The following is a 24,165-nucleotide window of genomic DNA, read 5'->3' as shown; positions in this document are numbered from 1 at the left end:
CAAAGCTGGAGGAAGAGATACTGGATGACAGAATCAAGACTGAAAAATGACCTCAACAGGCTGATCAGTCAAAGTCCAGGGATGAAATTGTACAGGGAATAAATATAAAGCTTGCCCTTTAGGCTCGAGGACATAAATTGTTCCAGAACAGGACAATATGAACTTGACTTGGCAGCATCAAGTGTGAAAAGAGCTTAGGGGATTTAGTTGACTTCAAGCTCCTGATGAGTCAACAGCCTGAAAGAACCTTTCAAAAAAAAGCTCATGTTTCTTTGAGCTGCATTAATACAATCACAGTGCCCTAAACAGGGAGCCAACAGTCCCAATCAAATTTCTTCTGTTCACTCCACAGAAGGATGCTAAATTGGCATAGGTTGGCTTACCGTTTTCTTCCCATACTTTTAAAATCCTCCTTTACAAATGTTAACTCATTTAACCTTCATGACACACCTGAATACAATTATCATTCCTTATTGGCAGAAAACAAATGACAGATTAATAAGAGAGGTTAAGTAACTTGTCCAGGGGCATGCATTCAATTATGGAGTGTGTTTCTGGGACTAGTAGTATCAGCAGCATCTGGGACTTGTTAGAGATGCAAATTCCTGGGCCCCACGCAGATCTATTGAATCAAATGTTCTGGGGGTAGTGCCCAGAAATCCGTGTTTTAACAAGCCTTTCAGATGCTTCTGATACAACAACCACTGCACTTCATTACTTTTCCTTCACATGAGCCAGTGATACTATCTTAGTCATTGCTCAGCACTGAGCCTTACATATAGTCAGTATTCAGTAAACGTATTAATGAATTCATGTAACAAATCTTGACTGTGTGTATATCATATACCCAGTTCTGAGTCAAGTGATAGGGGTACAGAGAGTTCACAGTCTGGGGTGGAAGACGGACACCATTATAATGTCATGTGTTAGGTACTTTGAGATATGTGTTCTTGGTTTATAGCAAAAGAAGTAACTGATTTGTTTGGGGGAGTGGGAAGAGGCCATTACAGAAGCTGTCAAACAGAGAAAACAAAATGTTTTGATTTTGAGCTGGACCATAAAGGATGAGAGAAGGAATTTATCAAGAAGACTGGATAGGAAAAAGGGATAATTGGAAGGAATTTTCAGAAATTAGAGTCTATTGACTGAACAAATACATGTGTGAATGGATGGGTTGACTCAATGCTAGCAAGGCCTTTCTCAGAAAGTCATGAGCTGTATGCCTTCATGACTTCAGCTGAATGCTGAAGAAAGGATTCTCTAGCTCAGCCAGGGGGCATTGAACCAGATCATCTTTAAGGTCCTTACATCACTAAGATTCTATGACTGGAAGATTCAAAAGATTCCTCTGGGATGGGACCTTCCAGTAGGAAACTTACCCATTAAAGGGCACATGGCCACAACCAAGAAGCCAGGAAGAGTCAGGACGATAGGGAAGTCTTGAAAGACATTTCAGAGAAGACCCAGGACAAGTAATGCATGATAGAAAGAAGTGCTGGAAGAGTGAGATCAATTGGACCAAGATTGCAGATGACTAGGAGGAAAAGCTAAAAGCGAACTCATGGGGTGTTAAATAAGACACCACACAAAAAGAATAGATTATCCCATGTGCTTCTGAGTAATATTACATTATTAATGGACAGAAAAATAAAGAATGCCATTATCTGGCAATCTACAACAAGAATAAGAACTGATGTAGGATAGGAAGAAACAAATTTTTAAAACACCAACACAAGGACAGGAAGCACAGAATATGTTTGGCCCAGTTACAAAGGAGAGGTGGCAAGCCTCTTAACGCTTATTTGGGGTGATTAGTGGCATGCTGAGGTGGGCCATCTGCTTAAAGACATCTTCGTCAGGTCCCTGTGGGGTTGAGCAAAATGTCTCAGATTCAAAACTAGGTTGATTTCACTAGCAGCCTGATTTTGCTCAGCTGACCAGTTTGCTACTTTTCCTTTTGTATCAACTGCATCTTCACCTAGTCCCTCATTCTTCAATCTAGGAAAGTATATCTTATTTACTAAGTCATCAATCTTATCACCTCTTTGGTCAACTACCTGGTGGGTGACTCTGTGTGGATAACTATTTGAGTAGATCTGAGAATAATATATGCATGTATACCTGAGTGAATTCAGTTTTGTGTCTGTACATGTCATTATGGGGACTCATTCTATGTACTAAGGTCCAGCTATATCTGTGTTATGGTTGGAAAAATAACTGAAAGAGTCTATGGTGGCTCTGTGTGTGTGTGTGTGTGTGTGTGTGTGTGTGTGTGTGTGCGCACGCGCGCACGCATATATATGAGCACGCAGATACACATGTGGTATGTCTAGTTCTAAAACTATGTCGTAATGGCTACAGGAATCTTTGCCCCCTTCTGTTCTCTAAGGAAACCATCCACTCTTCTTTCTTTGCTTCCAGTTGATGCTAGCTCTTCCCTGGCAATGAAGTGAGCAACTAGCATCTATATGGAGATAATCTGTAAGTCAGTGAAATGAGGGTTCATTAATCACTCTTGGACAAGTGGATATCCCACATGTTAGAGATGGACAAATTAGAAAATTAGAGAAATATAGATTAAAATATTCCAGGAAGAATTTGAACTTTCCTCCAGTAAGCAAAATTGACCATATATAGAATGAAACTAACCATACACAAACTGAAATGTATGAGCAGTGTATCTCTTCTCTGGCTTAGTGAAATAGTAGCATGCCAGTGGTAAGTATATTAGATTTCTAAATTTCTTAGTGTTAGTAAAATAGGTTAGGTCTTTTAAGCTGTGATATGTGATTTTGATCTTGAAAGCTCTCACTCTTTAATAATAAGTAATGGGAGAAGCAAATGAACAAGTCAATGGCAAAAAGGAGAATCTCTCAGAAGAAGCAAAGAAAAAGTAGGGAAGGAGAGGTGAACTCAAAAGGCAAGTGCCAAAGAGTGAACCATCCCTGTGGGGTCTGCACTATTTATTAGGCTAGGAGATTAGGTATTTAGTTGCCCAAGAAGTTGAGGGATTTAATTTTATGGTCCTTTGAGGTTATGTTTTTAGACACTTAGGGCCTTTACATATTATCATCTGTCCTCACAATAGATAGCTTCATTCCCATTTACAGATGCGGAAAGCAAAGCTCAGAGAATGTAAGTGGCTAACCCAACATCATATATCTAGTAAGTGACTAAAACTCATAATTACCTGGCTCTTGTTTTTTTTTTTTTTTTTTTTCCTTACGTCATGCTACCTCCATGTCTTACTTATTCACAAAAGCTATACAAAATACCCTTCTCCTTGGCTTCTGCTTTTTTGGTTCTAGCATTGCTAGACCTCTTAATAGAAGCCTCTATACAAAGTTTATTCTTGCTGCATTGATTTTATTACTACCTCCTTTCTGCTCAACTTCCTATAAATGGTTAATATTCCTAATATTTCTTATTTCCAAATGTCTCTACCATTCCTTTGGCGCTTATCATATGATATATTAAATTGTTCATTTTTGTTTTATATTAAGAGCCTGAATCCACGATAATCAGTAGCTCTGGCCATGGCCATATCTTAGATCTTTCTGTAGCCTTCAGACACCTTGTGAATAGAGTTCTTAATAAATCACTAGTGTCCAGGAATTGACAAAGCATCAATGAAGAGTGTTGGCACAATGGTCATGTTAGTTTCACATTTAGGAACAAAGTTGGTGTTAGTTTCCATTTTAAAAGTAACATAACCTGGCCTTCATGTAGTTCTTCCTTGTCCACCTGGACACAAACTTGTTTCATGAATTATCTTAGTATTTGAAAATCATGAAAACGCTGAAATCAATTCTGATCAGTCAGAAATAATTGTGACCAAGCTACAGAGAATATGCCCACATACATATACACCAGAAAGAACAACATTCATGATATAGAAGGTAAGAGAAAAATGAGCTATCTATATACACATGCACATTTCTACTTCCCCAAAATGTTTGGTTGAGGAGAATAATTTAATTGTAGCCCTTCTTTCCAGCCTTTGCACCTTCCCTCCATCCCCAATGTGCTTCTGAGATTAAGACTTAACTACTCACCATCGCCATTGGGATCGCTTAGAGCAGTCGGAGGAATGACTGATGAGCGATGGTTTCCAAAGCAACATTCCTTGGAAAACCGCCTTCTACAGTCATCATGCACCTGAAACGACAAGAGCAGAGAAAAAAAAGGAAGGGGGAGAGAAAAGGATACCATTGATCAGTTTTGAGTTCCAATATCAAGATTTAGATTCTTAGTATTTAATCTCCCTTTCTGAGATTTGGTGCCATATATATATATCCCTAACTCACCTGAACACCCCCATTCTACTTCGAGTCTACATTGTCCCTCAATGTGACCTCAGAACTCTGATCCTTTCAAAGGTGACTTTCAGAAGATACCCACCTACAGGCACTGAGAAGTCACCAATCCTAAGGCACAACCTTAGTGGCCTACAGAATAGGGAATTTACTTGCAGTATAGAAGGTTTAATACTAATGATGTAATATTAAACTTCAATCCTTAAAACAACAGGTGTTGGATTCATTTTAAAAACGAGGATATCAAAGCTCAGAGAGGTAAAGAGTTTTGTCCAAGGTCAAATAGTTGGGAAGTGACAGAGCTGAGACTCTGCTGCCTTTCCCACAAGTGGCCATTCTTTCCAGATTTCTGACATCTTCATGTGCCACTTCCTAGAAAATTACACAGTTTGTAGCGGGATATGAACAAGATCTGGTTATTCAAACGCTGAAAAAAAGCCAGAGGACAACCAGAGTCTTCTAAAAGGAAGATCATACTTCAGTTTCTTCTTGTCTAGAAAACTCAGTTTGCGAGAAGAATCTAAATGGTTAGAAATCTAGATCAGGATCTCTCAACTTCAGCCTTACTGATATTTTGGGCCAGATGGTTCTTTGTTATGAGAGGCTGACCTGTGCATTGTATGAGGTTCAGCAGAATCCCAGGCCTCTACCCACTATATGTCAGTAGCACTTCCCTCCACTCAGAGTTTCAACAATAAAAAATGTCTCTATGCATTGACAAATGTCTCCAGGGTGTGCAAAATTACCCCCATTTGAGGACCACTGGCTTGGAGGCACGGTAGTGTTGTAGCTAAGAGTGTGGTCAGCTGGGCGTGGAGGCTTATGCTTGTAAGCCCAGCACTTTGGGAGGCCAAAGTGGAAGTACCGCTTGAGCCCAGGAGTTTCAGACCAGCTTGGGCAGCATAGCAAGACTCTGTCTCTACAAAAAAAAAAAAAATAATAATAAATTAGCTGGGCATGGTGGCGTGTGCCTGTAGTCCCAGCTAATCTGAGGAGGCTGAGGTAAGAGGAGACCATCTCACTTGAGCCTAGGAGTTCAAGGCTGCAGTGAGCTGTGATTCTGCCACTGCACTCCAGCCTGGGTGACAGCGTGAGACCCCATCTTAAAAACAAAAAACAAACCAAAATAGAGCATAGTCTTTGCAGAACTATATATAAATAAAGACTCTTGCTTACTAGCTGAATGACCTTGGACAAATCACTTCACTTTTCTGACCCTCACTTTCCTCATCTGTAAAATGGGAACAATGAGGCCTGGTTTAGGCTTATTGGAAGGACTAAATGAGATTATGTATATAAAGCACTCAGTATATAGTGGCAATAATAATGTGTTAATATTATTAACCATTTTTAATTAACAAAGATTACAAGTTCCTAGGAAATGGTGAATGAGAAAGGGAGAAGGTTTCTCAAAGGCAGACTCAGAACTTATTTTTTAACTGCCCATACTGCCATTAGAGAGTTCAGCTTTTCCCATTTGTTAGTAGGCCTTGCCAATTAAGAACCAACAAAGATGATCTTAAATCTTTCTCCCGAAGGCTCCATAGCCAGATCTGGAAAGTCAGGATACTAAGCTTTATACTATGGAATCTGTTTAACCTATTTTGAGATAAGGGTTTCTTAGGTTTCTATGTATGTGTATGTATGGTCAAGCTCTAATCCACCCCTTCAAGAAGATGGGCAGAGTCTTACCGTAGAATTACACCAGAGGCAGCGGAAGTCTTGAAGTCTCTGATAACTGCCACAGCTCTCATGACATACTGCACACTGAGAGTCAACAGGCATGTTTCCTTCTGCCCATTGATGGGGCATGTTCTGCAGAAGGATAAAAAGACACAGAAGGTAGAAGTTAGAGACATAAGGAGAAGAAGGGGCAACTGGAATAACTGTACTACTCCATGGAGGACATTAGGTAAATGCCCCATGTCCTTTATGGTCCTGCCCTGCCTACTCTAATGCTAGCGACCAATGACAAGTGGAAGAGGGAGGTTCATTATTCCAGATAAGATGGATTGTGAACCTGGGACTTTGCTTATCTGGATTGAGGAAGAAGTCTTCCTTCTCCTGTGTATCCTGGTGGAAGGGGAGATGGGAGAGGGCAACTGTAGGAAGACATGACTGATACTTACTACTTCATCTGCAGGCAGGAGGAGGTCGTCAGTGAGAGACAATGTATTCCACTTGCAGTCTTTGCTTGCTCTCAAAGCACATAATCTGTGAGATTTCACTTTGCACACTGTGAGAAGAGGAAGAAAAAAGATGAATGTGAATCTGGTAACAGTGAAGATTCTAATTCCCTTTCCTAAGCTGATCTGAAAATTAGAACACCAATGCATTCTAAATAGTTCTAATGCACCTCCAAATACCTATTTCCAATAGATTCCAGTTCCTTTTTATTCTTACCAGCTAATCTTTTTACTATCCAACTTGAATGAAAATTGATGGTTAGAATGATTTCTGTCTTTTTAATACTTGTGATCATATAGTCCTATCCCCCCATAACCATCCCTCTATTTTAATATCCCCATGCTAGTTTCCTCCCTTTTTCTTTCCTCAGTCGGGGTTAACTTCACACCAGAGTCAGTAACCTAGTGTGAGTTAATGATACTAAAGCCACATGAGTTCCTTCATCCCCATATCTACCCACTGAGCTTCACTTCCTGAAGGAATCAGAAAGGTACCTTCACAGATGATGACATCTCTAGATAAGGCAGGAATGCTCTCTCGACAAACATTGCAGTGCTGGGTCCGGTGACTGTAGCTGGAGTACCAATAGTGCATTCCAACAAGAAAAGGGTTGTTTTCTGCTGCAGGTATCTAAAATAAATAAAAGAGGAGAGAATGGAGGATGAATCACAGAGACAGATTAAAGAGGGCCAGAAAATTGGCTGTTGAGTCTAAAATGGCCTGCTGTATAGGTGTCAGAGCGTGTGAAGGGGAAGATTAAAAGTTGGAACCAATTCCTGGGACCTGGGATTTTTTGTGTGCATTTTTGTTTGTTTTACCAGTCATTTTAGAAAAGAAAAATAATAGAGGGGTAGATCTTGGAATCGAAGCTGAAGGCAAGAGTAATGATCTTTATACTGCTTGGCCAATCACTTTATTGGCTTAGATCAAGCAAAAATGTGTTCTGTTAGCTTTGGCCTTGGTTCTCTTTAAGTAGTAAGTAGAAGGAGGTACTAAGTTGGAAATTCAGTGATATCCAAATGTTCTAGCCAGGGAATAAAGAGAGGTGGCAAGGCTCTGACTCTGGGCTAAGAAATACTCAGTAAGGCTTTAACTCCTTCCTGGAGGTATACACTTCCCTTCCTGGCTGCCAGGTAAGCAGAGCATTGCTTTACCTGGACAACAGTTTCATCTCACGGGATTCTTTTAGGAATCCCTTCAGTATTCTTTTAGGAATACCACGCTCTGACTGCCTACAGCAGTTTGCTAGTTAATCAACTTAGTTCATTCAATAATCCACTAAACAAACATTCACTGAGTAAATACGTTGTGTTTGCCACTTTTCAAAGCATTTGAGACATAGTGAACAAGACACAACCCCTGCCCACATGGAGTGGCATTCTCATTGGTGTCCTCTTTCATGGTATTGAGTTTGACATTTCTTGTTAACATGCCTTAACATTTTTTGTTAAATGCTGCATTTGTATATCACAGCCTGACTTTCACGTAGAGAAGGCACAGGGGTATACTACCAACAGTTTTGAAATTGAAAGAAGGGAAGGGTGGGAACCAAAAAATCTCCAAGGACTCTTATACTTTTTCTCTAATTCCTGTGAATGTCTGATTTTCTCCCTTTCTGCCTTCCCCTGAACTTTAGACACAGGCGTTCACAGAGCTTTTCATTCTTCACATTATAATGAGTTGGGTGTGTAAAGGTATAACAAGACTTTTAAAAGAACTATCATTTCTTCCTGATGTCAGTTGACAGGAAAGAGAGAGAGAGAGAGAGAGAGAGAGAGAGAGAGAGCGAGCGCTGTTGAGGGCTCTAGCATATTAAATATTCATCCTTGATCAATTTACAGGAATTAGCCATCCAAGACATAGCCTGTACATAGCCCTCTCTGATCACTCCTTCCCACTTCTAGCATGCTGGCTATGTGTTAAGCTACCGCTGATTTGACCTGGAACCTTCTGGAAAGGAAAGCTACTTTGATGAACTAAAGGCTCACATGTTCTGGGATTGGTTTGCGACTGCAATGTTTATTGTACATTAAGACACTTAAAAGCTCTAGGGTGATTAGAACAGAAGATGGGGAGTCCTGTTGACACTCTGAGCTCCTAGAACCTTTCTACTCCCTCAAGTCATTAGATTGTAATTCTACAAGGATCTTCTTTTTTTTCTCCCAGTCACCTCTCCTCCAATAATTACTAAGAACCTACTATGTATCATCTACCATGGTAGACATTAGAGATGCAGAAATGAATAAACCATAGTTGTTTCCCTCAAGGAATGTATAGTCTGCTGGAGGAAACAAATTCTAAAACAGATCATTCCTGTATAGAATGACAAGTGAGCTCTTCTAGAATGTGCAAGGTTTTACAGGACTGTGTGAAAGAAATTCAGAGCTCTGACTGGGTATAATATTAAATTTCATGGTTCAAATTTCCTACAGAATACAAAGGAATATTTAAAATGGACATTGCTTAGGTTCAGCAGTTGAGGAGATGGAATTTATATTCCTTGTGTGCATCCTATTCTGTAAGGAATATTTGATACTTCCAACCCTGGATGAGTATGTGTGGTGACTGAATTGTGTCCCCTCAGAAATATGTTCAAGTCCTAACCCTTGGTACCTATGAATGTGACCTTATTTGCAAATAGGATTTTCACATATATAATCAAGTTAAGATGAGGTCATATTGGATTAGAATGGGCCTAATCCAATGACTGGTATCCTTATAAGAAGAGAGGAATTTGGACACAGACACACATACAAAGAGGAGAACAGCTTGTGAAGATACAGAGCACACAGAGACAGGGGAGAACACCAGGTGACAATGAAGGCAGAGAGTGGAGTGATGCATCTGTAAGCCAAAAAATGCCAAAGTTTGCCTGCAATCACCAGAAGCTAGGAGGAGCCAAAGAAGGATCCTCCCCTAGGGTCATCAGAGAGAGCATGGCCCTGCAGATACCTTAATTTCGGACTTCTAGACTCTAGAACTGTGAGACAATAAGTTGCTGTTAGTTTTAAGCCATCCAGTTGTAGTTATTTTATTATGGCAGCCCTAGGAAACTAACACAGATTTTGGTACTGGGAATTGGGGTGCTGCTGTAACAAATACCTAAAAATGTGGAAGTGGCTTTGGAACTGGGTAATGGGTAAAGACTAGAAGAATTTTGAGACACATGCTAGAAAAAGCCTAGATTGCCTTGGACAGAATGTTACTAAAAATATGAACATTAAAGGTCTTTCTGGTAAGGCCTCATGTGAAAATGAGGAACATATTATTGGAAACTAAAGAAAGGTAATACTTTCATAAGGTAGCAGAGAACATGGCTGATTTTGCTCTATTATCAGGTGGAAAGTAGACCGTGTGAGCAATAAACTTGAATATTTGACTGAGGAGATTTCCAAGCAAAATACAACAGGTGCATCGTGGTTTCTCTTTGCTGTTTATAGTAATATGTGATAAGGAAGTGATACATTGAGGAAAGAAATTGTATTAGTCTGCTCAGGCTGCCATAAAAAGATACCATAGACTGAATGGCTTAAAAAATAGAAATCTATTTTCTCACAGTTTACAGCTGGAAAGTCCAAGATTAAGGTATCAGTTAACTCAGTTCCTGGTGAAGGCTTCCTTCCTGGCTTGCAGAAGGCCGCCTTCTCACTGTGCGCTCTTGTGGCTTTTCCTCGATGTGTGCATGTGGAGAGAGAGAGAGAGAGAGAGAGAGAGAAAGAAATAATATCTCTTTCTTTTCCTCTTATTATAAGGCCACCAATCCTATTGGATTAGGTCCCCACCCTATGACCACATTTAACCTTATTTGCCTCCTAAATGTCCTATCTCCAAATACAGTCCCATTAGGGGTTAGGACTTCAACATATTAAGTTGGGTGGAGGGAACACAATTCAGTCCATAATAGAGAACTATTAAGCAAAAAGTCACCAGAACTAGGAGATTTAGACAATTCTCAGCCTATCTATATTGCAAAACACAAGAAAGTGTGCCCTGCAGAGAACACCAAGGGTGTGGCTGGACAAACTTTTGCTGGAGAGATTAGATGTGGGACACCTGGCTCCAATTACCCATTTCAGCAGAACACTGTCAGCTTGGACTGAACTTGGACTGAAGGGGACAGATATGGGATAAAATGAAGGAAGGTTGTCTGACTTCGGCGATTCTATAAGCATGATACACACTGGGAAAGTGACTCAGCTGTGGACATGTGTTATCCTTCAAGAAAATGGAAGAATGACTTACAGAGGTAGCTCAGAGGCCAGCAAGGCTGCTGAGGGAGGCTCAGAGGGCCAGAGGTGCTACTGCTGCACTCACAGGCCCAAAGAATGTGGGCCTCAGAATGTGTCCTTGGTTCCAGAGGGTGGAGTTATCTCCTGGGTTCCAGAAGGTGGGGGATACCTCCTTGGTTATGCGGGGGATTGTGGGTGGATTGACACTCCAGTGGGCTAAGAGGGTAGGGCCAGAGAACAGAACATCAAGCCACAGATAATTATTCTCAGGCCTGGAAAACCTGATGGAATTTACCCTGCTGGGTTGCCAATTTTCTTTTAGACCCACAACTTTATTCCTTCCATTTTATCCCTTTCAAAATGGGAATGTCTGTCCTATGTCTGTCCCAGCACTGTATTTTGGAAACATCTAGCTTGTTTTCTTGGTTTCACAGGTCCACAGATAGAGAGGACTATCTCCCAGGATGGACCATACACAGAGTCTCACTCATACCTGATTTAGATTATTTAAAAAATGATATTTTGGACTTAGATTTAATGCTGGAATGTGCTAAGGTTTTTGAGGATGTTGAGATGACAGTGAATGTATTTTGCACACTGGAAGGACATGAACTTGGGGGAACTAGAGGGTGGACTCTTGTGGATTGAATTGTGTCCCCCCACAAAGGATATGTTCAAGTCCTAATGTCCAATACCTGTGACTGTGATTTTATATGGAAGTAGGGTCTTTGAAGATATAATAAATTTAAGATGAGATCACACTATATTATGGTGGGCCTCAATCCAATGACTGCTATCCTTATAAAAAGAGAAATTTGAACATAGATACATACAGAGAGGAGAACACCATGTGAAGATACAGAGGGAACAGATACAGGGGAGAATACTATGTGATAATGGAGGTAGAGATTGGAGTGATGTGTCAGCAAACTAAGGAACACCAAGAATTACCAGCAACCACCAGAGGCTAAGAAGAGGCTAAAAAAAATTCTCCCCTAAATCTTACAGAGAGATCATGGCCTTGTTGACATTTGATTTCAGGCTTCTAGCCTCCAGGACTCTGAGAAAATAAATTTCTGTTGCTTTCAGCCACAAAATTTGCAGTAATTTGTTATAGCAGCCTTAGGAAACTAATACAGTATGCCATTACAGGTCTTCTTACTTGTTGGCATAGATTAAAAATCCATTTTGAAGACAGATTTAAAACTGTGGCATGCACACAAACCACTGATCAGTAAATGCTAAAGAAAGTAGTTTTCTTTAAAGCTTTCAGTGTGTGGTCGTTGGGTTTTGTGTTTGATTTTTACCCTCTCTAAAATATTTAGGTGAATATATTCATGCAGCCCATTGCTCCAATCAGATTCTTAACTTGCAATGGACTGAATGCTTGTGTTGAAATCCTAACCCTCATGTTGAAAATCCTAACATGTTGAAATCCTAACCCTCAAAGTGATGGTATTAGGAGATGGGGCCTTTGGGAGGTGATTAGGTCATGAGATGGGAGTCCTCATGAATGAGATTAGTACCCTTATAAAAGAGACCCCAGAGACCCATCTCACTCCCTTTTCCACCATATGAAGACACAAGAAGATAACTGTCTCTGAACGAGGAAGTGGGTGTTCACCAGACACTGAGTCTGCCAGTGGCTTGATCTTGGATGCTCCAGCCTCCAGAATTGTGAAAAGTAATGTTTGCTATTTTAAGCCACCCAGTCTGTGGTATTTTGTTATAGCATCCCAAACTGACCAAGAGAGGAATTGGTACTGAGAAGTGAGGAGTACTACTATAATAAATACTTAAAAATGTAGAAATAACTTTGAAACTGGGTAATGGGTAGAGACTAGAAGAGTTTTGAAGTACATGCCAAGAAAGCCTAAAATGCTCTGAATAAAATTTTAAAGGAGATTTTGGTGAGAGCTCAGAAAGGAAAAAGGAGAACTGTAGAGAAAGCTTCTGTCTTTTTAGAGTATACCTAAGTAATCATGAAGAGAATTATGGTAGAAATATGGACCAGCTAAGAACATGTTGCTGGACAATAAAGAAAAAGTGATTGTTGTTATAAAGTGACAAAGAACTTGCCTGAATTGTGTTTGTATTCTAGTGTTTAATGGAAAGTAGAACTTGTGAATGATGAAATTAGACATTTAGCTGAGGATATTTCGTTCCTCCTGACTGCTTATAGTGAAATGTGAGATACAGAGTGACATCAGCAAGATGGTGGAATAGGAGTTCTCCAGCTTCACTCCTTGCACTGCAGAAATCCAACTGGCAACTATCCACAGGCAAGAATACCATTGTGAATATCCCCGAACTTGGGAGTGAGGCTGAGACACCCCCTTGGACCACAGAACTGAGAAAAGCCATGATCAAATTGTAAGAGGAATGGTTTTCTTTGACTGTGCTGCTTCTCCTTCAAGCTGGTGTAGTGCCACAGAGAATTCCCCTGGATTTATGGTTTCTAAGTGGGAAAAGAGAGTTCAAGGCAGATATTCAGCTTCCTCACATTTTGGGATCCTTCACAGGAAGTCCATTCCTGTCTTGTCCCATGGGAAACATTGGGAGTACCAGCAGGGCTAGATCACCTGGGGTCAGTTAGAAAAAAAAAATGGGGTGGGGCTCACAGTGATCAATGTATAGGTCTTGGTGGCTGCTCTGTGTTCCTTGCCAATGGAAGTACCACATCAGAGGAGCTAGCCAATAGCATCATGCTGCATGAAACATGGTCCACGGGACTTCCAGGCTTGAATCCCTAGCTAGCTTCTTCGCACAACCTGGGTGCTCTGATTAACTCTTCCCCAGGCCAAGGGATAACTGTTAGGCCAACGATCATCCATGTAGGGAACACCTGGCCCCACCCAACCCTAGCAGCAGAGAGGTGATCCAATAATTTCTGATGCTCATTGACAACAAAGCCAGACAACGACACAACAAAAAAAGAAAACTATAGGCCAATATCCCTGACAAACACAGATGCAAAAATCCTCAATAAAATATTAGCAAACTGAATTTAAGAATACCTTAAAAGAATACCATGATCAAGTGGCGATTCCTCAAGGATCTAGAACTAGAAATACCACTTGACCCAGCAATCCCATTACTAGGTATATATCCAAAGGATTATCAATCATTCTATTCTAAAGATACGTGCACACGTATGTTTATTGTGGCACTGTTCACAATAGCAGAGACTTGGAACCAGCCCAAATGGCCATCAATGATAGACTGGATAAAGAAAATGTTTCACATATACACCATGGAATACTATGCAGCCATAAAAAAGGATGAGTTCATATCCTTTGCAGGGACATGGATGAAGATGGAAACATCATTCTCAGCAAACTGACACAGGAACAGCAAACAAAACACCAAGTGTTCTCACTCGTAAGTGGGTGTTGAACAATGAGAACACATGGATACCAGCAGGGGAACATCACACACTGGGGCCTGTTGGGGGTTGGGGCGATAGGGGAGGGATAGCATTATGAGAAATACCTAATGTAGATGACTGGGTGATAGATGCAACAAACCACCATGGCATGTGTATACCTATGTAACAACCCTGCACATTCTGCACATGTACTCCAGAACTTAAAGTATGGTAAAATAAACAAACAGACAAATAAATAAATAAATAAATAAATTTACACTTAAAAATAATAAAAAAGTTTTGAAAAAAAGAGCAAGGGACCTGAACAGGTATTTCTCAAAAGAAGATATAAAAATGGCCAATAGGTACATGAAAAAATGCTCAATATCACTAATCGTTAAGGAAGTGCAAATTAAAACCACAGTGAGATATCATGCCACACTTGTTAGAATGGTTTTTTATCAAAAAGATGAAAGATAATAAGTGTTGGAGAGGATGTGGAGAACAGGGAACTCTCAGGCATTGTTGGTAGGAATGCAAATTAATATAGCCATTATGGAAACTGGTATAGGGGTTCCTCAAGAAATCTAAAAATGGAACAACCATATGATCCCATAATTCCATTTCTGGGTATATGTGGAAAGAAACCGAAATCAATATGTCAAAGAAATATTTGCATTCCCATGTTCATTGCAGCATTATTCACAATAGTCAAGATATGGAAACCGCTTAAGTGTCCATCAACAAATGAATGAATAAATGTGGTATATATACACAATGGAATGCTGTTCAACCTTAAATAAGAAGGGAATCCTGTCATTGGTGACAACATGGGTGAATCTGGAGGACATTATACTAAGTGAAATAAGCCAGCACAGAAAAACAAATATTGCATGATCTCATTTATATATGGAATCTGATGAAGTTGAACTCATAGAAGTAGAGAACAGAATGGTGGTTGAGGGAGAGGAGGAGGGAATGGGGAGATGTTAATCAAAGGGTATAAAGTTTCAGATAGACAGGAAGAATAGATTTTGAGATCTGTTGTACAGCAGGGTAACTATAGTCGATAGCAATGAATTATATAGAGTATTTTAAAATAATTAAGAGAATAAATTTCAAATATCTGACCATTAAAAAAGATAGGTAATCAAGGTGATGTATATGTTAATTAGCTTGATTTAATCATGCCAACTTGTATACATATATAAAAACATCACATTTTACTCCATAAATCTGTGTAATTATGATTTGTCAATCAAAATTAATATTAATAATATTTAAAAATGTAACATACATAAATACCTCATTAATCAGTTTTATTTTGATTATAGTTAAAATTATATTGTGGACATATTTGGCTAATAAAATGTTTAAAATGAAAAATGTGAGAGGAGATAAATGAATTGAGGATGGAATTGCTAAGCAAAAAAATCCCTAGAATTTAGAGATTTGGACAATTCTCAGTCTATCCACATTATAAAAAATGAGAAAGTATGTTTGAAAAGGTGTGGAAGACCCACTATTTGATAAGGAAATTAGTGTGGATGTGAATCACAGACTTAATTAACCATCTCTACAAAAGCCAGGAATAGAGATGGGATTAAGATGGGATTATAGTAGCAGAAGCACTGTCACCTGAGACTACAGGAAATTGAGAAAATGGGACAAAACAAAGGAAGACCCTACAGGACGAGACCATAGAACTATCTGGATGTAAACTTCTTCAAGACAAGCAAAGAATGATCCCAAAGGTGATTCAGAGATCAGTAGGGCTGCTATCACAGGCCCAAAGTGCACAGTCCTAGGTAGCAAGGCTGTCTCCATCTCAATTTCAAAGGGTAGAACCAATGCCCAGCAGAGCTGTGGGGATGGAACAGTCCAGAAGAGCCCTGGGGGCTTGCCCCTGTTCCAACAGAGAACCATGCCATGAATAGAGCCACTGTAGAGAGCCACAGCATTGGCAGTGCCCCACTGATCTGTGGGGGTGATGTTGCTACTCGAGTAGGTCTGGAAGGCAGAGCATCGAGCCAGAGGATTACAGATGCTCCGAATTTACTATGGGGTTACAGCCTGATAAACCCAGTAAGTTTGAAATATTGTTGAGTCAAAAATTGATGTTTTTTAGACATGATGGGATGCAAAAACACAAAGCACAATGTCCCCCAAAACTCTGGCAACAAAGTACACTGTAGAGTATGGGTTGTTTACCCTCAAGATTGAATGCTTCACTGGGAACTGTGGCTTGGTGCCACCACCCGGCATGGTACTGCCTATCACTACCCAAGGAAAAGATTAAAATTCAAAATTTGAAGTACTGTTTCTACTGAATGTGCATTGCATTTGCACCATTGTAAAGTCAAAAAATTGTGAGTCAACCATCATAAGTTGGAGACCGTCTGTATTCTCCAACCTTAAGATCTCATGAAGCTTGCCTTGCCAGGTTTTGGACTTGCCTGGGGCCTGTCATTCCTTCCTTCTTTCCTATTTCTTTCTTTTAGAATGAGAATGTCTATCCCATGCCTATTTCACCATTTCTATTTTGGAAGGACATAACTTGTTTGACTTCATAGGTTCACAGCTGGAAATAAATTTTGTCCAAGGCTCTCTCACCCATATCTGATGTCAATGGTATTTTGATAATACTTTAGACTTTAGAATTCATGTTGGAATGAGTTAAGACTTTTGGAATTTTTAGGTGAAATTAATGTATTTTGCTTGTGAGAAGGCCATTAATTTGGGGGTGTTCAGGGACAGACTGCAATGCACTGAATGTGTGCTCCCCACTCCTTATAGGAGGTGGTGGATCCCTCATGAATGAGATTATAAAAGGGACCCCAGAGAGTTTTCTTGTTCTTTTTTCTTCCATGTGATGAAACAATGAGAAGACTCTCATCTATGAACCAAGAAGCAGGCCCTCATCAGACACTGAGCCTATTAGGACCTTGATCTTGGACTCTACAGCCTCCAGAAGTGTGAGAAATGTTTGTTGTTTAAGCCACCTAGTCTATGGCATTTTTGTTATAGCAGCCTGAACTAAGACATCATTGTTGTAGGGCAGCTAAGGGTACTTTCTCTACCTCCTGAATTCCTTTCAGCATAATCCAGAAGTCAGATATGTACATTGATTTTTTTGCCTATTAGTTAAATGAAATCTTATTAACTCCAAAGCGCTTTCCAAATGTGGGGATTTAGCAACATCAAGTGTTTGCAAGGTACTTAAAAGTTTCAGGTGAAATATTCCACGAAGCACAAAGTCTGCTACAGACATTCCGTAAAGGAGTCTTTTTAGGGATGGCTTATATGCTAAAAGGTTGAGTTTAGATAAAATGAAGTCAGTGGTGTGTGCTGTAATGTGAACTCGACTGCTCAGTTCTATCAACGTTTGGGGAATTACTGAAGTGTTATGGCCTCCCAGGTTGTCCACTGTAGGGTGACCATATTGTCCAAATTGAGCCACTTTGCACAGTGAAAGGGGAGCTGGACAAGTGTAAACTGGGCTCATCCTGAGCGAACCACTAGTCATGGACACACTATGCATGAGCTACTCATTTAGCCACTTTGAATTTATTTGTTGATCTATACAATTCAGTTGTCTACCTTAGTATTCCTGCCCCATAATCACAAAGGGTGGAGATTAAAGGAAAGATAGAAGATAATTAGGCAGAATTGAAGATATCCTTCTGAGAACTTAGATTAAAAATTAAAAGAACTAAGATATTAATTTTGCCAGAATCAACTTGTGATTTTAGGCAAGGCAACTGACCCTCTCTGAGGCTCAGTTTTCTCATCTGCTTAATGAAAGCTTTTCAAGTTGAAAGGATTTTTGAAGTTCATCTAGTTTGCCCACTTGAAAAAAATCAGTTATCTATACGACATCTGACAAGCAGTTGTTCAATTTGCTTGTTTGTGTTACTTCCAATGACAGGGAGTTCTCTACCTCAAGAGGCAGCTGATGCCATTCCTGCAGCTTACAGTGAATGTTAGAAAGTTATTTCTTCAACTAGGCCAAAGTTTCAGAAAAAATTTTCCAAGATTTAGAGCTTTAGGAACACTAGATGGACTTTTTTTTGCGAGGAACTTAGTTCCCTACCTTTGGAAGAGTTCAAATAAAGGCCATATAACTTACATCTCCAGGTGCTCTAGAATGTAGTATCTGGAGTCCAGATAACTTTTAAGGTCTATTTCTGTTTCCATAGTCTATGATTCCATGAAAATTCATTAGGAAGAGCTAACCACTTAATGTAGTTTTCTAAGCAGCTTCTTATTTCTAATTTTCTCCTTTCTATTCTTTCTCTAAATCTCCCAGGCTCACACCTTTCATCTGTCTATGACTTTCCTATATCATTTGCCTCTTTCTTATATTTAGGTTCTCCTTCACCCCTAACTCAGTATCCACATTTATTTTTTCTTTCTAGCCCCATTCTGGGGCTTAACATTGTCTTGCCATAATTAATCTATAGCCTCTTCTTTGAACTTCTGGCCTCTAGTTTTTCCCTTGACTAATCCATCCTGTATTCCTAAAGTATCCCTCTTATCAATTCTCTTCCCTTTTGAATCTATCCTTAAGCTGAACTTTGAACACATTGCTAATCTTCCCCACTCTTTATCCTGGCATTGCAAAAGCTCCAAAGTCAGACCCAATCTCCGTCTCAAAACATACGCCTTGGACTCACTTTCCTAAACGGTTCTGGTGAAATGAATTCTCCCTTTCACTGTATTCCAAAAAGGTTCTGTTTTCCTGTTATTCAGCTTTTACTTATGCCAGTTCCATCGTTCAGGACCTCCCACTGCCCCTAATTCCCTGCCACCAATAAAAATACAATCTATCTTTCAGGGTCAGTCTCAAATCTCTCCTCTGTTAACTCTTCCCAGAGGACTCCAGCCCATACTTATCTCTTCCTCCTCTGAACTCCCATACCACTTTATTGTCTGTTTCATTCATCTGGCAATCAATCATATATTGCCTTGTAACATCTCTGAAAACTGGCATTTATCTTGGGTACTGTTATTTAACTGTTTCTTTTGTGTATATAGGTTCTCCCCATTACCTACAAAGCTCATTGAGGCTGGGAGTAAGTATTGCATCTTTTTTTCCTACTCTTTGTGAAACAGAACTGGGCACCTAGTAGGGGGCAGCTTATTAATGTGTACTGACTAGTTTCCCATAGATTATCCAATTACTTTGTCACCACTTTAATAGACTACTAAATCCATGATTAATCTTCCCTCACCCTATTTGTCAGGCACTGGTGGTGACAGAGGACAGAAAGGACCATTAGAGATAAGGTACATATGGGAGAAAGCATATTTGACTATTTAAACTTCAAGTAAGATGAATTGCTAAGATGCTGGGGGTGAGACATTTCACTATCAGATAAAAGTGTTCCTTAATAGATTTAGGTCCCTGGAGAAGCTCCACAGAGGTTGTGATTACAACCTGATACAACTCCTCCAAGAGAGTAAACAGGGAGATTTTTTTCCTTTCTAGTTTGTGCTGGGTAATCGATACCTAGGTGTTTAATTCAATGAATTCAGGAATGGTGCACCAATTCTCTGATAGTCATCAGAATTTCTCTAGCAGTTTTTGCGTTCCTAGAGCAATAATTAAAATTCAAAATATCCTATGTGACCTTTTATGCCAAAATGTAAATGTTCTATGATTCATGAGAAACACTCCAGTTTGAATAGAGGTAAGTCACAGGAAGGAAAGATATTGGTCCACAGGGATGAAAATAGGAAAGGAGCATGGAATTCATAACTTTTTATGACTGCCTCTAATGCTGTACCATAGTGGCCTCATTAGTGGGGGCAGGGGGTGAAGAGGGGATGTGCTTCTCCATTAGGAAAGGAAGAAGAAAATGACAGGTAAAATAATTAATCTCTGTTCTATGGAAAGGTAAAAAGGAAGAAGGAAATAACAAAGAGGTAAAATTCTGAGTGCTAAAGCATATAAAGATCACCATCAGATGCTGAGCAAAGGATCTCTCAATTTAAGCATATATAATGTGGAACTTGGAGAGGCCTTAATGATATTTGGAGAGGCCTCAAGTCAGCCATCTTGTCATGTTTCCCATAATTGCTATAGGGAGCAGAATGTATAGTTATGAGATGAAGTGGTCAAAAGCCTGAGAAGTGTTCGGGGAGTAGGGATGGATGGTTCTTCTCTATGGCATTAGTTTTATTTCTAAACCTCATTATCACCAAGCCACTTCACACACTGCTCCATCCCAATTGCCTAGAACAATCTTCTACCCATTGCTAGTTATTTAAGACATCAGGTTATTTTAAAGTCTGGATTCACCTTCTTCTTTATCTCTAAGACCTTTACAGCAGAACTTTACTTCAGAATGAAGTATGTATCATTCTCTGTTCAAACCCTGGTTCCAAGATTTCCTGCAGATTCATTTATTCATTAAAAAAATATTTATTGTGCCTTTACTATGTGCCAGAGACTGATCTAAGTAAATAAATGACACAGATCTCTCTCCTCTTGGAATTTACATAACTTCTAACTATGGTAGATCTATAGAAGAGCAGTCAGAGTGTTTCTCCTGGCGTTTGATTGCACCAGTTACTTCAGGGAGCAGTGGCCGGAGATTTGGTACTGTCAGGTAAAAAAGAACCCTGCTAAGCTTTGGAGAGGACTACTTGTTGCTCTTCCCTCTGCATTACTTTTGTAGTAGACAGAAAACAGAAAGGCAAATAGTATAGTGGTCAAGTGCTTGAATCCTGGTTTCCCTGCTGAATAGTGATTCCGCCTCTTTCTGAGGCTCAGTTTCTTTAGCTGTTACTATGGTCATTCAGCAGACCCAAGTTAAGACTGCTTGATTGTGGCTTTCATAACCTAAGGGCATCTACATTAGCTGCTCACCTACATCTTGAGAACCTCATCCATTGAGGATAGATTGACATCTACATATCAAGTAGATATGTATAGAGGCGTCTGCACCACATACTTACAAAGGTCTGAGTCCAAGTTAATTACTCCTATTTATGAATAATTCTAAAGAGGTTTTCTGTCTATAATTCCTAACCAGGTGGTCTCTGTTTCCATCTTATTTCCCTGCTGTAAAGGTGGCTTAAGTAATGCAATTAATTATTTACTTATTAAGAATTGTGTGGCTTCTTTACTAGTTTCCTTACCTTATGAATTTCTCCCTGTTGGACAGTTTTTATGACGTTAATCCATTCTTCCATGTCTTTCCGGTTGGATGCAGCCACAGTGACTTTTCGTTGTGGTGTGATAACCTAAACAAAAAGACACAATATTAGCTGTTCTCACTCCATAACTTTGCCTCCAAACAGAGTCTGTGAATGCTCTCAGAAACTAGACAGACGTACCAAGCACAATGCAAGCCATTTCTTGAATATAAAACAGACATTGCCAAAGCCACTCGTAGCTCCTTAGATACCCATCCAAAATAGTAATAGTGCTAATAGCAATAACTAACGTTTCAATGCCACTTGCTATGTGCCAGGAACTATTCTAAAGCACGTTATGTGTATTATTTCATTCAATATTTATTACAACCCTGTGAGATGGGCATTATTATTTTTTCCCATTTCATAGCCCAGAAAACCAAGGCAAAGAGAGTTCAATGATTTGCCTACGGTCACCCAGCAGGCAAGAAACTACACTAGAATTGAAATCCAGATTCTTTAGCTTCAGAATTCATTCTGTTAAATGCTAAACCATGTACCATCTATTACTCAAGTTAGTTTGCCTGAAAACCCCACTTGCTTACTGTGACTCTGTCTACTTGAAGTGGTAAAATTGTATATGGTTCATTAGGGAGTCCCTGTTTAGTGGGAGAGTGAGATGTTTAAACATCCAGTTTCTTTCTTTCTTATGGTTAGGGATAACCTGAAGATAATTTTACAGTTGTCTTTCTTAATCCTGCTTGGCACAAGAACCCAGGCAGGAATAATAAGAATGCCACAGGGAGAGTCTAGCAGATGTAGACCATGGGCAGGACTTGATCTTTTTCCAGAGGGCAGGAGGGATCATGGATAGCTACTGCATCAGTCACTGCTTCCATTGCCTAATTGCCTTTACTACAAGCTCCCCAAGTCTTGAAGCTAGAGCTCACCACACCAACAAGGAATTTGTTTCTCCTTTTCTATGTAGCACAATGTGATTATGTGGTAGATGGAACTACGAGCTAGTTGGGATTGTGGTAACAGCCACTCCTTTGGTCCAAACCCATTCTTGAGTGGGGCTGATGTTCAGTGCTTCTGCGCTTTAATTGGGTTAAGGGGCAGCCTAGCCCTTAGATTTCTTTCTTTGTAGAATGCAGACCAATAACATTAGCCTATACGCTCATCACCCAAAGGCTCAGCTTTTTGGGACTGGTCAATAGAGCCCTCAGCTTTACCCTGTGTCAGGGTGATGTAATGAGAGAATAACAAAAGCAAAGTCTTTTTCTTAGATCCAGCCACTCTCCTTTCTCGAGAAGATGGAACATGAACCCACCACGGAAGCAGGACATTGGGTCTACAGCTCTTTAGTCTGTTAGGTACTATCCCCTACCTGCCTAAACAGGAGCTCCAGGCTCGATAACTCACCACTGAGGCTGGGAGAAGACAGTTCTTGGAAGAGTTGGGTAGAAGAATTCCTGGGCCCCCAAGCTTTCTATTTTTCAGTGAGTTTTCTGGTCTGGATTCAGTTGAATGACCAAAGCCATATGACATTTCAGCCACACTAAGCCCTCAGATACTTCCTTAGAAAATCCTCTGCTTTCTTTGGGGCACTTTTGTTAGTTATCTCAACATGGGGTAGATTTCACTTTGGATTAGGGCTCTTATCTACCACATCAGAGGAGAGGATGTCATGTAACTCAATTATCCTGCCATTTTCTATAACATATTAGCAATCTCTTGAAAGACTCCCAGTGATCCTCTTCTAAATCACCTTCACTAGGAGGACTGATTTTTATAAGTCACATACTCCCTTCTCCTTTAAGTCAGCTTAGCTTTATACTGGTAATAAGGAACAAGACCATCACTTTTTTTCTTCACTATCAGTGGGCTGCTAGAAAATGTTTGCATGAATGATAACAATTTGAGATCAAAGGAAACCTTGGAAACCTGAAGTTCAAAGAAGCAAAAAGTGGTTATGGGAAGCTATCTTCCCAGCTAGCCCATACCCCTGCCCATTCAGTCATTCCCAATCATACTTACGCAAAAACTGTGGCAAAGGTTTCTACAGCTGCTTTCTGCCACGACGGCTTCAGACAGATCAATCGTGTCAAAGTGTGCAAACTAGAAAGATATAAGAGGGAGAGGCACGAGAAACCATCTGGTTAATTATGCAAAGAGACATTAAAAGGTAAACACACATACATACACACACTCACTGACGGGCATTTGTGGCAATCATGATCCAATCATTTCTTTGACTTGAGGGCTAAAATTTATTTAGCAACATGATTTTTGTTAATACATCATGTGACAAAAACAAAATGAAATCAAAATAAATTTTTATAGACATTTATGTGGAGTTATAGGAAGGCTTGAGTTGGTGAGTTCAGAATTATTTAAACATAAAGGCTTACGCTGGAAAAGATAATGGGATGTGGTTTAACTAGAATCCTAGTGGAACAGATTGTGATTAGCTCCCATTTTATTGGGTGGGAGCCTTTGACAGCGTTGCTAGTCCCATCCAGTTTGAGGCCTGTGTCTCCTTATTCACTGGCCACAGTAAATACCACCTAGCCAGCAGCAGGAAATCAGTATCATGGATACAGGCAAGGCCAGTTTCACTGGTAAACAAACTGTACAGTCACACAGGGCCCCGTGTTCAGAAGGGCTCCACACTTAGTTTAATGCTTTGCTGTTGTCATCTTAAAATTACTTCATAATTTTGTCTTTGAGCATGTGTTTTGTAAGTGAAGTCCAATGGGACAAAAGATCATGCATATGAGCAGAGGAGATAGGCGCAATATACATTTCCACCCCATGTCTTGTCACTCCATTTGGATTTGTGATGCCCATGAACATAGAATTCTAGTGGAACCATGAAAAGTGGGAGTTTAGCAAGACTCAAAGCAAGTTCAAGATAAGT

The 24,165-nt window shown here is 39.9% G+C and overlaps 1 protein-coding gene across 1 annotated transcript in view; it reads right to left on the bottom strand.

Annotated features, from left to right (window-relative positions):
- Positions 1–24,165, bottom strand: part of DGKK (diacylglycerol kinase kappa) — a 98,327-nt gene that overhangs the window by 31,871 nt on the left and 42,291 nt on the right. The window contains exons 4-9 of the mRNA XM_037733375.1: positions 23,283–23,363; positions 21,246–21,350; positions 6,998–7,133; positions 6,446–6,552; positions 6,009–6,131; positions 4,056–4,158 (exon numbers count right to left, since the gene is read on the bottom strand). Coding sequence (XP_037589303.1) covers positions 4,056–4,158; positions 6,009–6,131; positions 6,446–6,552; positions 6,998–7,133; positions 21,246–21,350; positions 23,283–23,363 — 655 coding nt within the window. The remainder of the gene's footprint in view (positions 1–4,055; positions 4,159–6,008; positions 6,132–6,445; positions 6,553–6,997; positions 7,134–21,245; positions 21,351–23,282; positions 23,364–24,165) is intronic.

This window comes from Cebus imitator, unplaced genomic scaffold, assembly GCF_001604975.1.
Source record: "Cebus imitator isolate Cc_AM_T3 unplaced genomic scaffold, Cebus_imitator-1.0 Scaffold520, whole genome shotgun sequence".
NCBI classification, from domain to species: Eukaryota; Metazoa; Chordata; class Mammalia; order Primates; family Cebidae; genus Cebus; species Cebus imitator.
This window is presented reverse-complemented; position numbering and strand designations above follow the sequence as displayed.